This window comes from Bos javanicus, chromosome 5 (assembly GCF_032452875.1).
Source record: "Bos javanicus breed banteng chromosome 5, ARS-OSU_banteng_1.0, whole genome shotgun sequence".
NCBI lineage: Eukaryota > Metazoa > Chordata > Mammalia > Artiodactyla > Bovidae > Bos > Bos javanicus.
Genome location: NC_083872.1, coordinates 23257113 through 23272364, shown reverse-complemented (window position 1 = coordinate 23272364; position 15252 = coordinate 23257113). Strand labels below are relative to the sequence as shown.

Sequence of the window (15252 nt, the reverse complement as noted above, 5' to 3'; positions counted from 1 at the left end):
TCTTAATCTATGAAACAGACGCATTAAGGTCGATTCACTTCATATACATCTGCTATCAGAAGAGGATTTAAAATTTCTTAGGAGAATGGACCAAGCATGGGCTTTAGATAGTGCAACATGTTAACGACATCACCCCATTAAATATTGTTGTTATAGTCCAAAACAGACAACCCCAAACTTCTCTTGCTAATTCAAATTCCAGTTTCTTCCTATTGTTTCTTCTGGTTCTTTACTTTCTCTTCGGTTGACATTAGGAGCAGGAAGGGAGAAGGGAAAGGAGCCAGGGATTGGACCAGGGGAGAGAAGCCTATCAGACCGGTTAATCGTGTCTGTGATTCTCTCCTTTGCTTCCACCCAGGGACTAAGCGCTTCCAGCAGAAATGACGGTCCCGTTCAGGTACGGTCAAGGCCAGGGTCACACTGACAAATTTTACAGAGTAGTCTGAGGTGCAGTCTAGGTACCTGCCCCGAGATCCCTCTTGGTGTCGCGGTCACGGACCCCCACCGGTTCCCCTAGCGGGTACGCGGTCTGAGCGCGGGAGCGTCCTCCGACGGAGCGCGGGCATGCGCTCGGCGGCCGTGGCGTCCCCCAACCAGCCGGAAGGAGCGGCGGCGGCGCCCACGTCCTGCCGCCTGTCCGTCACGCAACCACCCACGCCGCCGCCGCTTTCGATTGGTCGCAGCTGCGGGCCAGGCCCCTTCTAGCCCCGCCTCCCGTGGATGGACAGGCCGAGAGGGCGGTGCGGCGGAGGGTGGGTCCGCCCCGCTGTCAGTTACGGGGGAAGACCTGGCAGGCGGGCGGCGCTCCCTGGCTACCTCGTCGCTCTCTCGGGCGCGCTCCTTCTCGCAGCTTGCGGGGAAGTCCGGGCCGCCCGAGCGGCCGCCGCCACCGCCTCGCCCCGTCCTCCTCCCAGTCCTCTCCCGGCTCAGTCCCTACAGCCCGCGCACCCCCGAGTAGTGAGAGGCCCCCGCGGAAGGTTCGGAGAGTCACCGCGGCGGCGCCGGTGGTGTTTAAACCATGTTAAGGAGGATTCTGCAGAGGGTAAGAGAGAGAAACCGTCTTTCCAGGAGCACGTGAGGGGAGAGCCGGGGACGCGGAAGCTGCCCCCTCCTCAGCGCGGGCTCCTTCCTTCTTTAGGCCCCGCAGCCCGGGCGGCGATTAGGCCTCGGTCGTCTGCTCCGGGGGCGGGCCGCAGGGGCAGGGAGGGCGGGCGGGCGGGGCGGCGGCTGGGCAGCAGGCCGGGGCCGGGCGTCTGGTCCCCCGCGGCTCCGCACGCCCAGGCCCCGGCCCGGCTCTCGCGCGGGCTGTCAGTGCGCGCGGGAGGGTGTGGTGTCCGCACGCTCCTTCCAGAACCTGGAGTGGTGTGAAAATGGAGAGTTAGTGCCTGCGGGTCCGGCCCGCCATCCGCGCGCCAGGCCGGAGAACGCGCGCTGGGAGCCCGGGGCAGGCGGGCTCGCCTCTTCCCACAGCGCCCCGCCTGGCGTGCCCCCCAACTTTTCACGACGCGCACCTGCCACACGCGGCTTCGTTACCTCAGCGGGGCGACCCCGCAGGGGGATGTGGTGAAGCCTGGCCTAGCATCGGCCCAGTGGCGGTACCGACACCTAACTGGCCAAGTCAGCTGCGAAGGAAGATATTACTCAGAGTTGGCAACTTTTTTTCTCCTCCAATTAAAAATGCGTTTTCCTCTGCCAGCCTAGTACCTTTTTCGAGTTATCCAAGAATAAATCAGTTGTAAGCTTTACTTAACGGAATGCTCCTTTACTTTCTGCCAGTGCTATGTCCATTTCAGATCTGGAAATACCTTAAGATACAAAGATTAAGTATTGGAAAGCTGGAGGTGTTTTGTTTAGGAATCAGTTCCTAGAATAAAAATTAAAATGTTTTCTGTAAGAGTTACTGTTAACTCAAGTTTTTGTCTGGTTAGCTTTTTTAAAACTCTTTTTGAGCCTAATGGGAGTGCAACAAAAAGAGAAATGGTTGAAAATTTGGTGCCGAACCCATTAGCCGGTTCCTGAGGGAGTAGGGTAACTAGTTCCAAGCACAAAAGGAGTTTATTGAACTTCTAGTATGCAGTCCAGGAAGGTGCTGAAGAGAGTTGAGTCATCCCCTGTAGAGAAAGGGAGTGTCCTTGCGCCTGCAGAGCTTTGTGAAACGTTCAAGTCACATGAAACTTGGTCATGTATCAGGGGGAGAAAGAGTTAATTTCTGTATCTGCCACCTTGTATTGGCATTTGATGATTTTCTGCAATGTTTTGTCAGTTTTTGAAATCTTGATAAGTGCTGTTTTTGTCAGTAGCAAGGGCATACGCTTTACTCTGGCCATCAGTTCAACCTTAAAGGCATCTGTGCATGGTTTACTCGCACTGATGAGAGTTTTCTTTTTTCACACTTGGAGGAACTCATTTCCTCATGCCTCAGATTTTTTTGTAACGTAGTCCCACAGCTGAAGATGATCATTAGCTTGCCTCTGGTTTGCTTTGAAGTTTATAAGTGAAACAAAGTGTTTACTGACTTAAGAATAGCTTCTAGTTTTCAGAGGTACAGCAGCTTTCAGGTACTCTTGGTTTAGTGTTCTTAAGCGTTACAGTTGTATAAAGGGCATTTTGAGTGTTGGTGCATACACATCAATGGCTCCAGAAGTTTCAGGTGAAACTACAAGGTGGGAATTTATTCTGGTTATTGCTGAGATGTTGTAAGTCACTTGGCAACATGGCATTATTGACATTTGTGAGCGGATAATTCTTTGTTGTAGTGGCTGTAGTTTGCATTGCAGGATGTTTAGCAGCATCCCTGGCTTCTACCTCCTAGATGCCATAGCACTCCCCCCCTCCCCTTGCAATCCCCTACCCACTTTTGTGACAACCAGAAATATCTGAAGACTTTACCAAATGTCACGTGGGGGCAAAATTGCCCTGGCTGAAAATCGCTGTCTTAAATTTATATATTCCTTTATAGAAAAGTTTGAATTGTATCTCTCTGCTTACTACTTTTTTTTCCCCTTCAGTATTCTTGAGTGGCAGTAAATGCAAAATATCTGCTCGGGGCCTAGGAACCAGTTAAATAAGATATGGGCCCTCCTTTTAGAATTCACAGCTGGTTGAGGGAATGGCCATTTAAAAGTAATGGAAGTGCTTTGTAATGGAAGAATGAATAGTGCCCGCAGGCCACTTCCTGGGAGGGTATTGGGGAGATCTGGAAGAGCTTCTGGGAGGAGGGAATATTTGCAGCTCAAAAGAGGGGAAGGCTGGTTGGGCTGAGGGAACTGTGGCTGCCTAGACCAGAAGTCATAAAATGGGCATGTAATATTAAGGGGAGTGTGAACAATTAAGTTTAGGTAGGCAAATGATGTGCAGGGATTGATAGGAGGTGAGGCTACAGAGGTGGCTAGAGTCCCCTGGGTGGAATTCGGCTCTAATCTTATAGATGGGTCAGTGTTAATGCTCAGCATTTAGGAGCATTTGGATAAATCCTTAAAGAAATCTTGTAATTTGTATTACTAGTTTAAACTCCACAGGTGGTATTTACTGACAAGTATAACTTGAATCTTTATGTACCATGGCAACCATTTTATTTTCTCCCATCTTGATAATCTTATTTCTCAGAAGAGGTCATGAGATACAAGATTAAAACTAAGGTGACTCGGAGGAGAAGGGGACGACAGAGGATGGGATGGTTGGATGGCATCACTGACTCAATGGACATGAGTTTGAGTAAGTTCTGGAGTTAGTGATGGACAGGGAGGCCTGGCCTGCTGCAGTCCATGGGGCCGAAAAGAGCTGGACACGACTGAGCAACTGAACTGACTGAAGGTGGCTTAGTTAGAGATTTGTTTGAAATGGTGTTCATGCTTTGAAATTAAATTGCATACTTTTTTAACATTCTGTTTTTTACATGACCTTTTCATTTTAACTCTTGTAATTTTCCTCTGAATAGTGTACTTTAAATAGCATTTTTGAAAAAAGAAACAGTGTGCTTATAGTCGATTGTAACTCAGAATCTTTGAACATCACCAATAAGGTACCAGGGTACTTTATAGAAAATTTAGTTTCTGTTTTTTCTTTCTTCCATTAGCTACTAAAAAGTGTTTCTTTGAGGCTTGTAAAAGTCTGAAAAAAAAAAAAAAAACATTGAGGTAGCTCTAATATGTTTGTATTGATTGTTTTACTTAACAGGCTTTGAGGAGAAATGTGGATTTAAAGAGCTTCATGGCTGGAAAGACACCAGCATTTAGTACTTAAGGCGGTTTATAAGCTTTGTTGCCATTTCATTCTTAGGGATTTTACTCATTTAACTGAGATCTTTAAGTGTATTAGATTTGCTTTTATTGGTAATACTGCTAAAGAAAAAATGAATTTAATTCTAGAATTGTGGAAACAGAAGTCTTTTTTTATGGTTAATGGGTCTCTCTGATTTTAAAAGTGAGAGTAGAAAGGGAGAGATAAAGTGTTTTATCTAAAGCAACACAGTAGGTGTCGGAACTGAGACTAAAGCCAAATTTCCTCAATCCATCCCCCTGCCCCTTTTCTCTGCTCCTCAACTGATATGGTTAGTACTGTGCTGGTCATTGTGGAAAATATGGGAAAAATATGAGATCTAAATTCTCTCTCAGGGAATTTATATGATTAAGTGCCTAAGTGAATTATACAGAAAATGAAGGCTGTAGTAGTACAGAGGAGAACTGATCAGAATGAACCTGTGTGAGTGGAGAGTCTCCTTGGAGGGATGGGGTTTTGAAGAAGATGCTTAGCAGAGGAAGAGAGTTACTTTCATTCTAGGAAGGAGTTTACAGTATAAACAGACTCAGAGACAAGAATGATTTCATTCTTCCTGCTATCCCTCCATTCTTTGCATATTGCCTTTCAATAAACAAGTGTTTAATATTAAATAACACTGGATATGTGCTCGATACTGGAGGTACAGCCGTGAATAAAACTGATTCTTACCCTTAAGTAGCTTAAAACCGAGAGATAGAGGTCTGCTTACAGCAGAAAGAAATTGAGAGAGAAACTTAAAATTGTGTGACACCTCATCGTGGAGATTCTTGACCATCTAGCTCAGCCCTGTCCAATGCAAATACGAATCACATATGTGATTTAAAGCTTCTAGTAGCCACATTTAAAATAAGTGAAGAGGGACTTCCCTGGTGATCCAGTGGTTAAGAATCCGCCTTGCAGTGCAGGGTATGTAGGTTTGAACCCTGGTCGGGGAACTAAGATCCCACATGCCGAGTAGTAACTAAGCCTGTGTGCTACAACTGCTGAGCCAGAGAGCCACCACTAAGACTCAACTCAGCCAAGTAAATGAATAAAGATAATCACTGTCAAGGAGACATTTTTTAAAAAAGTGAAGACGTGAAATTAATTTTTAAAATAGATTTATTCTGACACAATATATAGTCAATATAATGACTCAGTATATCTAAAATATTTCAACATATAGTCAACATAAAAATTACTGATGAGATTTTTCTTATACTAAGTTTTTGAAATCTGATTTGTATTTTGCACTAACAGCACATCTAACTTTGGACAGGCCATATTTTAAATGTTCAGCAGCCTTATATAGTTGGTGGCTACTGTATTGGACAGTGCAATACATAGATACTTTTAAACTTTTATTTGGAACTAATTTCAAGCTTACAGAAAGTTAAAAGAATAAAATAATACAAGAAACAGCTGTATACTCTTTATCTAGATTTACTTATTGTTCACATTTTATCCTGTTTGCTTTATTACTTACATGCTTCTCTCTCTGTATATGTGTAATTTTTTTTTTTTTTTCTTGAATCACTTGAGGACCAGTTATGGCTTTTCACCTCTGAAAGCTTCAATGAAGAACAGGGATGTTCTTTTACATAACTACAGTATAGTTGCCAACTTCATAAATTTACATTGATTCTATTTACTATTCATAATTCCATTTTTTTTCAATTGACCTGATAATGTCCTTTGTAGTATTTCCCCCTTACTAGTTTAGGGTCCAGTTAGGTTTATTTCTTTTTTTAAAAATAATTTGTTTATTTTTGATAGCCCAAGGTCTTTTTTGCTGTACAAGGGCTTTCTCTAGTTGTGGGCGGGGTGGCTTCTCTGGTTGCAGACCATGGGCCCCAGGCCAGTGGGCTGAGTAGTCGTGAAACAAAACACGTGGTGTCTTCTTGGACTAGAGATTGAACCCTTGTCCCCTGCATTGGCAGTCGGATTCCTATCCACTGTACCACCAGGGAGGTCACGGTTAGGTTTAGATATTATATGTAGTTGTTAGCTTCTGTTAATCTGAAACATTACCAGAGCATTTCTTCGTAATTTATGACATTTATGAAGAATACAGATCGCCTCTTGCTTCTCCCCCCCGCCCCTCACCCTCGCTATATGTACCTTATGTTGTGTTGCCATTGTGAGTAAGCATCAGGTGGCCAAAGTATTGGAGCTTCAGCTTCAGCATCACTCCTTCCAGTGAATATTCAGGACTGATTTGCTTTAGGATGGACTGGTTGGATCTCCTTGAAGTCCAAGGAGATCTTCTCCAGTACCACAGTTCAAAAGCATCAATTCTTCGGCGCTCAGCTTTCTTTATAGTCCAACTCTCACATCCATATGTAACTACTGGAAAAAACATAGCTTTGACTAGATGGACCTTTGTCAGCAAAGTTATGTCTCTGCTTTTTAATACGCTGTGTAGGTTGGTCATAACTTTTCTTCCAAGCAGCAAGAGTCTTAATTTCATGGCTGCAGTCACCATCTGCAGTGATTTTGGAGCCCCAAAAATAAAGTCTGACACTGTTTCCCCATCTATTTGCCATGAAGTGATGGGACCAGATGCCACAGTCTTCGTTTTCTGAATGTTGAGTTTTAAGTCAACTTTTTCACTCTCCTCTTTCATTTTCATCAAGTGGTTCTTTAGTTCTTCTTCACTTTTTGCATATCTGAGGTTCTTGATATTTCTCCCAGCAATCTTGATTCCAGCTTGTGCTTCCTCCAGCCCAGCATTTCTCATGATGTACTCGGCATATAAATTAAATAAGCAGGGTGACAATATACAGCCTTGATGTACTCCTTTACCAATTTAGAACCAGTCTGTTTTTCCATGTCCAGTTCTAACTGTTGCTTCCTGACCTGCATTCAGATTTCTCAAGAGGCAGATCAGGTGGTCTGGTATTCCCATCTCTTTCAGAATTTTCCAGTTTGTTGTGATCCACACTGTCAAAGGCTTTGGCATAGTCAATAAAGCAGAAGTAGATGTTTTTCTGGAACTCTTGCTTTTTCGATGATCCGACAGATGTTGGCAATTTGATCTCTGGTTCTTCTGCCTTTTCTAAATCCAGCTTGAATATCTGAAAGTTCACGGTTCACATACTGTTGAAGCCTTGCTTGGAGAATATTGAGCATTACTTTGCTAGCATGTGAGATGAGTGCAATTGTGAGGTAGTTTGAGCATTCTTTGGCATTGCCTTTCTTTGGGATTGGAATGAAAACGGACCTTTTCCAGTCCTGTGGCCACTGCTGAGTTTTCCAAATTTGCTGGCATATCGAGTGCAGCACTTTCACAGCATCATCTTTTAGAATTTGAAATAGCTCAACTGGAATTCCATCACCTCCACTAGCTTTGTTCGTAGTGATGATTCCTAAAGCCCACTTAACTTCACATTCCAGGATGTCTGGCTCTAGGTGAGTGATCACACTATCGTGGTTTTCTGGGTTATGAAGATCTTTTTTGTATAGTTCTTTTGTGTATTATTCTTGCCACCTCTTCTTAATATCTTCTGCTTCTGTTAGGTCCATACCATTTCTTTCCTTTATCGAGCCCATCTTTGTATGAAATGTTCCCTTGGTATCTCTAATTTTCTTGAAGAGATCTCTAGTCTTTCCCATTCTATTGTTTTCCTCTATTTCTTTGCACTGATCACTGAGGAAGGCTTTCTTATCTCTCCTTGCTATTCTTTGGAACTCTGCATTCAAATGGGTATTTCTTCCCTTTTCTCCTTTGCTTTTCTCTTTTCACAGCTATTTGTAAGGCCTCCTCAGACAGGCATTTTGCTTTTTTTCATTTCTTTTTCTTGGGGATGGTCTTGATCTCTGTCTCTTTTAAAGTGTTATGAACCTCCATCCATAGTTCATCAGGCACTCTGTCTGTCAGATCTAATCCCTTAAATCTATTTCTCACTTCCACTGTATAATCGTAAGCAATTTGATTTAGGTCATACCTGAATAGTGGTTTTCCCTACTTTTCTTCAATTTAAGTCTGAATTTGGCAATAAGGTGATGATCACTGGGTGATCAGTAGGTGTTTAGCATATGGAACAGAATTTAATTACTGCCCTTCCCTGGATCTGAGTGCTGATAATTTATCAGACTAAAGACACATTCCAGGAGTTCAGGACAATGGAGCGGGTTGCTTACTGAAAACAAGACCGAGGTCTCAGAGATGTACACTGACTGCCTAGTAATTTTTACTCAAAAGGAGGGTCAGAGTGTTGTTCTTGGACCTGCTGTTTAAGCGCTTTTAATTAAAAATAATCAATGTGCCAAAGTGACATATTTTAGGGTTACATATTTCGGTTCCCTTCAGGCACATAGTAGGAGGTAATGTTTGCTGAGTGAGCATCTAAAAGAATGTTTTAAGAAGAAATTAATTTGTCAGTGTTGCATGTGATGCATATTATAGGACTGTAGGAGAGTACAGGCAGAGATCAGAGGAGATGGATTTTAAAATCAAAGCAATTACGATTTGCCTTATGATGATGGCCGTGGGAGCAGAAGCAAGAGATGAATAGCAAAGACCTGAACATATCTCCTTCTCATACATCTTTGTGTCTACTGTGTGATGTGGATGCACTTAGGAGGAAAATAGACGTGAGCCCCTGTGGAGCTGAGTAACCAGGGGCGAACTGTGGAACTGTTCAAACAGTCACTTATGTTCCTTGGGTGAGTGATCGGAAGGAAAAGCACAGAGAGCCCCAGAAGCAAACAGCAGGAGGGCTCTGATCTAACTAAGATGTTCCGGAAGTCCTCCCAGACTAGTTACACATGTAAGTTTGATGAAATTATTACTCATTTACTGAAGCAAATTTTGAGAAGTAGAATTTTTTCTCACTGTGTAGATTTATTTTTAGTGTGTTAAGAATAAAAAAGAAATGAAGATATGAAAGAACCAGGGCTAGAACTGTTTTCTTACATGGGTGGTCTTTGCTGGAGCTGAAGAGATAGTATAGTTGGTCAAGAACCTGAACTCTGAAGCCAAACTGCCTGGAGAGGCATCTGCACCCCATTTACTAGCTGGGTAGCTTTGGGCAAGTTTCTTGAGTTCTCTGTGTTTCATTAAAATGGTCATGATAATAGTACCCTTCTGATACAGCTGTGAGGATTAAGTGTATTAAAACATGTGACACTGTTACTACAGTATCTGGCTCAGAGTAAGTTCTCTAGAAATGTTAGCTACTGTTAATGTTTTTTTATTATTACGTACTCCAGATTTATTCAAGGAATGCTTTTCTTATCACTCCCTTGTTATTTATTTATTTTTTATACTTTGTGTGTGTAGTCATTTGTCACAGTGTTGAACATCTGTACTGATAACTGGCTGGGCTTGGGATGCAGAGTTTTAATAGTAAAACTCTGCAAGAGTTTTAATGGAGTGAGACAGATACTTAAATTTAAATAATTACAAAGCAACGTGATGTGTCAGTAGATACCCAGAGGAAGAATGTGATCACAAAAGAAAAAGTAATTCTATGGTGTGAGGGGGAGGGCAAGAATACACAGAAAAACTATACAGAAAAGATCTTCATGACCCAGACAACCACGATGGTGTGATCACTCACCTAAAGCCAGATATCCTGGAATGGGAAGTCAAGTGGGCTTTAGGAATCATCACTATGAACAAAGCTAGTGGAGGTGATGGAATTCCAATTGAGCTATTTCAAATCCTGAAAGATGATGCTGTGAAAGTGCTGCACTCACTATGCCAGGAAATGTGGAAAACTGAGCAATGGCCACAGGACAGGAAAAGGTCAGTTTTCATTCCAATCCCAAAGAAAGGCAATGCCAAAGAATGCTCAAACTACCTCACAATTGCACTCATCTCACATGCTAGCAAAGTAATGCTCAAAATTCTCCAAGTGAGGCTTCAACAGTACATGAATCGTGAACTTCCAGATGTTCAAGCTGGATTTAGAAAAGACAGAGGAACCAGAGATCAAATTGCCAACGTCTGTCGGATCATCAAAAAAGCAAGAGTTCCAGAAAAATATCTACTTCTGCTTTATTGACTATGCCAAAGCCTTTGACTGTGTGGATCACAACAAACTGGAAAATTCTGAAAGAGATGGAAATACCAGACCACCTGACCTGCATCTTAAGAAATCTGAATGCAGGTCAGGAAGCAACAGTTAGAACTGGACATGGAACAACAGCTGGTTCAAATTGGTAAAGGAGTGCATCAAGGCTGTATATTGTCACCCTGCTTATTTAATTTATATGCCAAGTACATCATGAAAAACGCTGGGCTGGAGAAAGCACAAGCTGGAATCAAGATTGCTGGGAGAAATATCAAGAACCTCAGATGTGCAGATGACACCACCCGAGTGAACTGCAGTGAACTGAAGCGGGAGGGAGGGAGATAAGGAATGGAAATGTTGAAGGCCTTGCAGAAGCCTGAGTGTCTCAGGCAAGGATGAACGAGGGACAGAAGGCATTTTTGGGAACCATGCAGATGCAAAAACCTGAAGCAGCCTAGGACATCTTAGGGAAATTGTAAACATTTCTACATGTCAGTGGAGATAGTTATAAGAAATAAGACAAGATTTTGGATATTATACAATAGACAATATAGAGCCACAGAAAGTTCTTAATCAAATTTGTAATAAGACTCTTCAAAAATATTTTTCCAGGTAGTCTTCGTAGAAAGTAAATAAGGTCAATCAGTCTTCTAAAATTTGTTAGTGACTCCTCAGTGCCCATAGGAGATGTCTAGATTCTCTATGTTGGCATGCAAGGCCCATATTGCTCTGGTTCCTTGGGGAACAAAGATTCCGTTTCACACTCATCTCCATCTACCTCTCTGTATATTCATTGACCTCGGCATCTGTTTAGTGGGTTTCCCACAACTTTCTCTCTTCTCCCATCCCTTCACATCTCTATATAAGTGCTTTGCTCTTCTCCGGTTGTCCTACCAGTGCTTGTCCACATTGCTCAGTTTAGGTGGTATTTAGAGTTAGTATCACCTAAGAAAAAAAGTTCCTTGCTTTTTATTTCTTCTCCCAGAGCACCCCATACTGATTAAGAGAATGGGTTTTTGGAATTAGACCAAGATTTCAAACTCTCTGGTACCCACTGCTTTATCTGTGAATTGAGCCAAATATGTACTTTACAGTATTGTAGAAGGATTAAATGAAATAATGTTCATGAAGCACTCACCACAGAACCAGCATTCAGTAAACATTTAATATAATATATAGTGGTTTGGGCTTCCCAGATGGCTCAGTGGTGAACAATCTACCTGCCAAGCAGGAGACATGGATTCTATCCCTGGATTGGGAAGATCCCCTGGAGAAGGAAATGGCAACCCACTCCAGTATTCTTGCCTGGGAAATCCCATGAACAGAGGAGCCTGGCGGGCTACAGTCTATGGGGTCAAAAAGAGCTGAACGTGATTTAGCAAGTAAGCCAACCAACAACCCCTATAGTAGCTTAGAATACTAAAACTCTTAGTATATAGATATCTGCAAAACTTACTACATTGTTTTTGTGGTACTGGACTTCACTGGTAGACTGAGTTCCCTTAGGGGGATTTTGTTGTTGTTGTTGTTTTTTCTTAGTGTGTAAGACTCTGATGCTGGGAAAGATTGAAGGCAGAAGGAGAAGGGGATGTTAGAGGATGAGGTGGTTGGATGACATCATTGACTTGATGGACATGAGTTTGAGCAAGCTCCAGAAGTTGGTGATGGACAGGGAAACCTGGCGTGCTGCAGTCCATGGGGTTGCAAAGAGTCAGACACGACTGAGCGACTGAACTGAACTGAAAACCTCTGTTAATATTTGATACTCGATGTATTGAGTTGAACCAAACATTGTTTGGTTTTTTCCTGTAGCATCCTATGTTGAAACCTGAACAAACCTTTTGGCCAACCCAGTATTTTTAATGATGTATGTTGACTTGGTAGCTGTGTAGAGAGGATGTCGCCATTAAGGGAGAGGCTGGCTAAAAGGTAGTAACTTTTTAGTTCCTAAAATTGTTGCACATTGGAATCATTTGGAATCATTTTTTAAAAAAAGAAAAAAAGATAGCCATGTTCCTCCATTGAATCAGAATTTCTACCTCCCAGAGGTTGTCAAAAGCTTGAATCAGACGATGGCTTTGGGAATAGAGAAAGGATAGATTTTCAGGAATGTTAGGAGAATTAATAGGACTTATCGACTTGTGAGTAGTCTGGGTGGAATGGACTAAGATGAAGAATAGAGGAGGAGGAAGAACAGCTTTGGGGAGAAGATGAGTGTGAACTAGAGGTTTGGACATCCCAACAGATATTTACTAGGCCCAGCACTCAGGAGACTAGTTGAGGCAAGTATTAGGTATGTGTGCACATTGAAGAGACATGAAGTCAGATAAGGATTGAGTAGTGTCCACTGATGGAATGGTAAAGAACTCTGGAGCCAGGCTGAACCTGAATAGTTAGGTCATACCTAGTTCGGTTTCAGGAGGGTCATAGGGAGAAATGATTGGATGGGAAGCAAGGGCACAGAAACAGGAGCACAGACTTACTTTTCCATGATATATGGAGGAGAGGAAACAGTAGTTAATCAAATTTTAAATGCATGAATGTAACCTATCATACTTGGACAATATTCTAATAAGTGCCTTTTATTTTCAAGGATTATAAACTTCCTCAAATCAGTCTAAGTTGAAAAGGATTTATTGTAAGTTTTCAAAGTGATCTAAGAACAAGAATTGCTGTACAGTTGGGTGTGTAGACAGTGGAACCTAGAATGGTGTCAGGAGGAGAGGCCTCTCTTTTATCTCACACAATCTCATGGACCAGTGGCGTTCGGTCTCTGCATCCTGTGTCCATCTTCCTTGCTGTTACTTGCTTAGTATGCTCAAGTGAGCATCTGGCCACATGATTCTACTTGCTTTTCACCTTACCTTTGCATAGCCAACTGGCCAGATGTCTCAACTTCCATACCCCAAGAGAAGAATCTAAAATGTCCTCCTTATCTTTTCTTATTGGATAATGTGTAAAAGTCTGGTTGGCCAGTAATAGAGTTGCTTCCTCTGGGTCAGATGTTCACTGCTGGTTTAGTCAACTGAGGTTGGGAGTGGAGTGAGGTCATTTGATTCTTAAGATTCTTCCTTCTAGGAATTGTGATACCATGAAACACATCTTTTACAGATCATTCTAGATATAAGCTTTTACTCTGGCTTGGAAACAGTGATTATAGTTCTGGTTAGGTTCATTTGGTGCTAGCTAATTTTCTTAACTCTCTAATTTTTTCTTTAAGAGCTTCTGCACTCTCAAGAAGCAATGGTATTTTGGCTGGATTATACTCTTATTTACCTCATGGCTGCATTATGTATCTGTTTAGTGCCAGTTTGTGTGACTAGTCATTTTTCTTCATGGTCTGCAATTTAAAGGCCTATGCTTGAAATTCAGCAGTGGTTCATTCTTCACAGTGGGGTTTGTTTGTTTGCTTTGCCACTGAGCCATTTTTATTGGTTGCTACCTAGCTTGTGGATGGCTGCTGTTGGGTCCAGGTGATCACATTTGGTCACTTGGCAATAGATATGGGGTCATATAACCTGATTGTCTTGGACTGTGTTCTCAATATGAGCTGTGGTATTGAGGATAGGGTATTTTACATTAGGATAGATCCTGGCCATTGCATGCACTATGACTGATATATTTAATACAATAACATGAATAACCTAGTTGCATAGACGTCTGTTTAAGTATTGCATGGCTCATACCAGTAGATGGGATTTAAAAGCACATTTTCCTCCTTATTTTAATTTTTAATATTAGACTGTGGTTAAGTTTTACATATGTATGCTAATGTAAAAATTTTTCTAGAGTCTCAGTGATCCTTTATTTGGACTTTATTAGCTGAGTAATATTTGGATATTGTTTTAAGAATTTCTTTGTCTAGTGCCATGCCAAAATGCACTGTTGTGGGGGTTGATTAAGAGGTAAATCATATTTAGTTAGATTTCTGGTAAGGAAATATATGTTTGTTTTGTTCTGTAAGGCATTAATTTTTCTGGTATAATCTTATTATATCTGTTTTCAACTTGTAAATATTTAAAGCAATGATTTAGTTTTAAAATATTTAGAAATAATAAAAGAACATATTTTCTGGTTACAAATATAAATCATGTCCATCATGGAAATCTGAGAAGTTCAGAAAAGGAAAATTGAAAAGACGTCTAGGCTTGCAGCATAGTGGACTGTTTTACAGCGTTTTGAAGTGAAATCCCCTCTCTGTGCATTATTACATTTGTAATGAAAAAATATTTATTTTTAATTGGAGGATAATTGCTTTACAATGTTGTGTTGGTTTCTGCTATACATCTACATGAATCAGCCATAGGTACACATATGTCCCCTCCCTCTTGAACCTTCCTCCCACCTCTTCCCACCCTCTAGATGGTCACAGAGCACCAGGTTGAGCTTGCACCATATAGCGAATGCCCACTGGCTCTCTGTTTTACATAGGGTAATGTATATGTGTCAGTGCTGCTCTCTCAGTTTGTTGCACCCTGTCCTTCCCATGCTGTGTCTACAAGTCAGTTCTCTACATCTGTGTCTATTGCTGCCCTGCAGATGGGTTTCATCAGGACCATTTTTCTAGATTCCATATATGTGTGTTAATATACAGTATTTGTTTTTCTCTTTCTGACTTACTTCACTCTGTATAACAGGCTCTAGTTTCATCCACCTTACTAGAACTGACTCAGATGTGTTTCTTTTTATGGCTGAGTAATTCCATTGTATATATGTACCATAACTTCTTTATCCAGTCATGTTGATGGACACCTAGGTTGCTTTCGTGTTCTGGCTATGGTAAATAATGTTGCAGTGAACACTGGGGTACATGTGTCTTTTAGAATTGTGGCTTTCTCAGGGCATATGCCCAGGGGTGAGATTGCTGAGTCATATGGTAGTTTTACTGCTAGTTTAAGAAATCTCCATTTTCTCCATAGTGGTTTTCTCCATAGTGGCTGTATCAATTTACATTCCCACCAACTGGGCAAGAGGG

At 41.9% G+C, this 15252-nt stretch overlaps 1 protein-coding gene across 2 annotated transcripts in view; it reads left to right on the top strand.

Moving 5' to 3' along the window:
• Nucleotides 1-708: 708 nt before the first annotated feature.
• EEA1 (early endosome antigen 1) overlaps nucleotides 709-15252 on the top strand; it is a 132373-nt gene continuing 117829 nt past the window's right edge. Inside the window, exon 1 of one of the 2 annotated variants that reach the window (XM_061415737.1) lies at nucleotides 709-1042. In XM_061415737.1, the coding sequence (XP_061271721.1) occupies nucleotides 1019-1042 (24 nt within the window). In that variant the 5' untranslated portion in view covers nucleotides 709-1018. The remainder of the gene's footprint in view (nucleotides 1043-15252) is intronic. The other variant, XM_061415736.1, reaches the window with a different exon arrangement.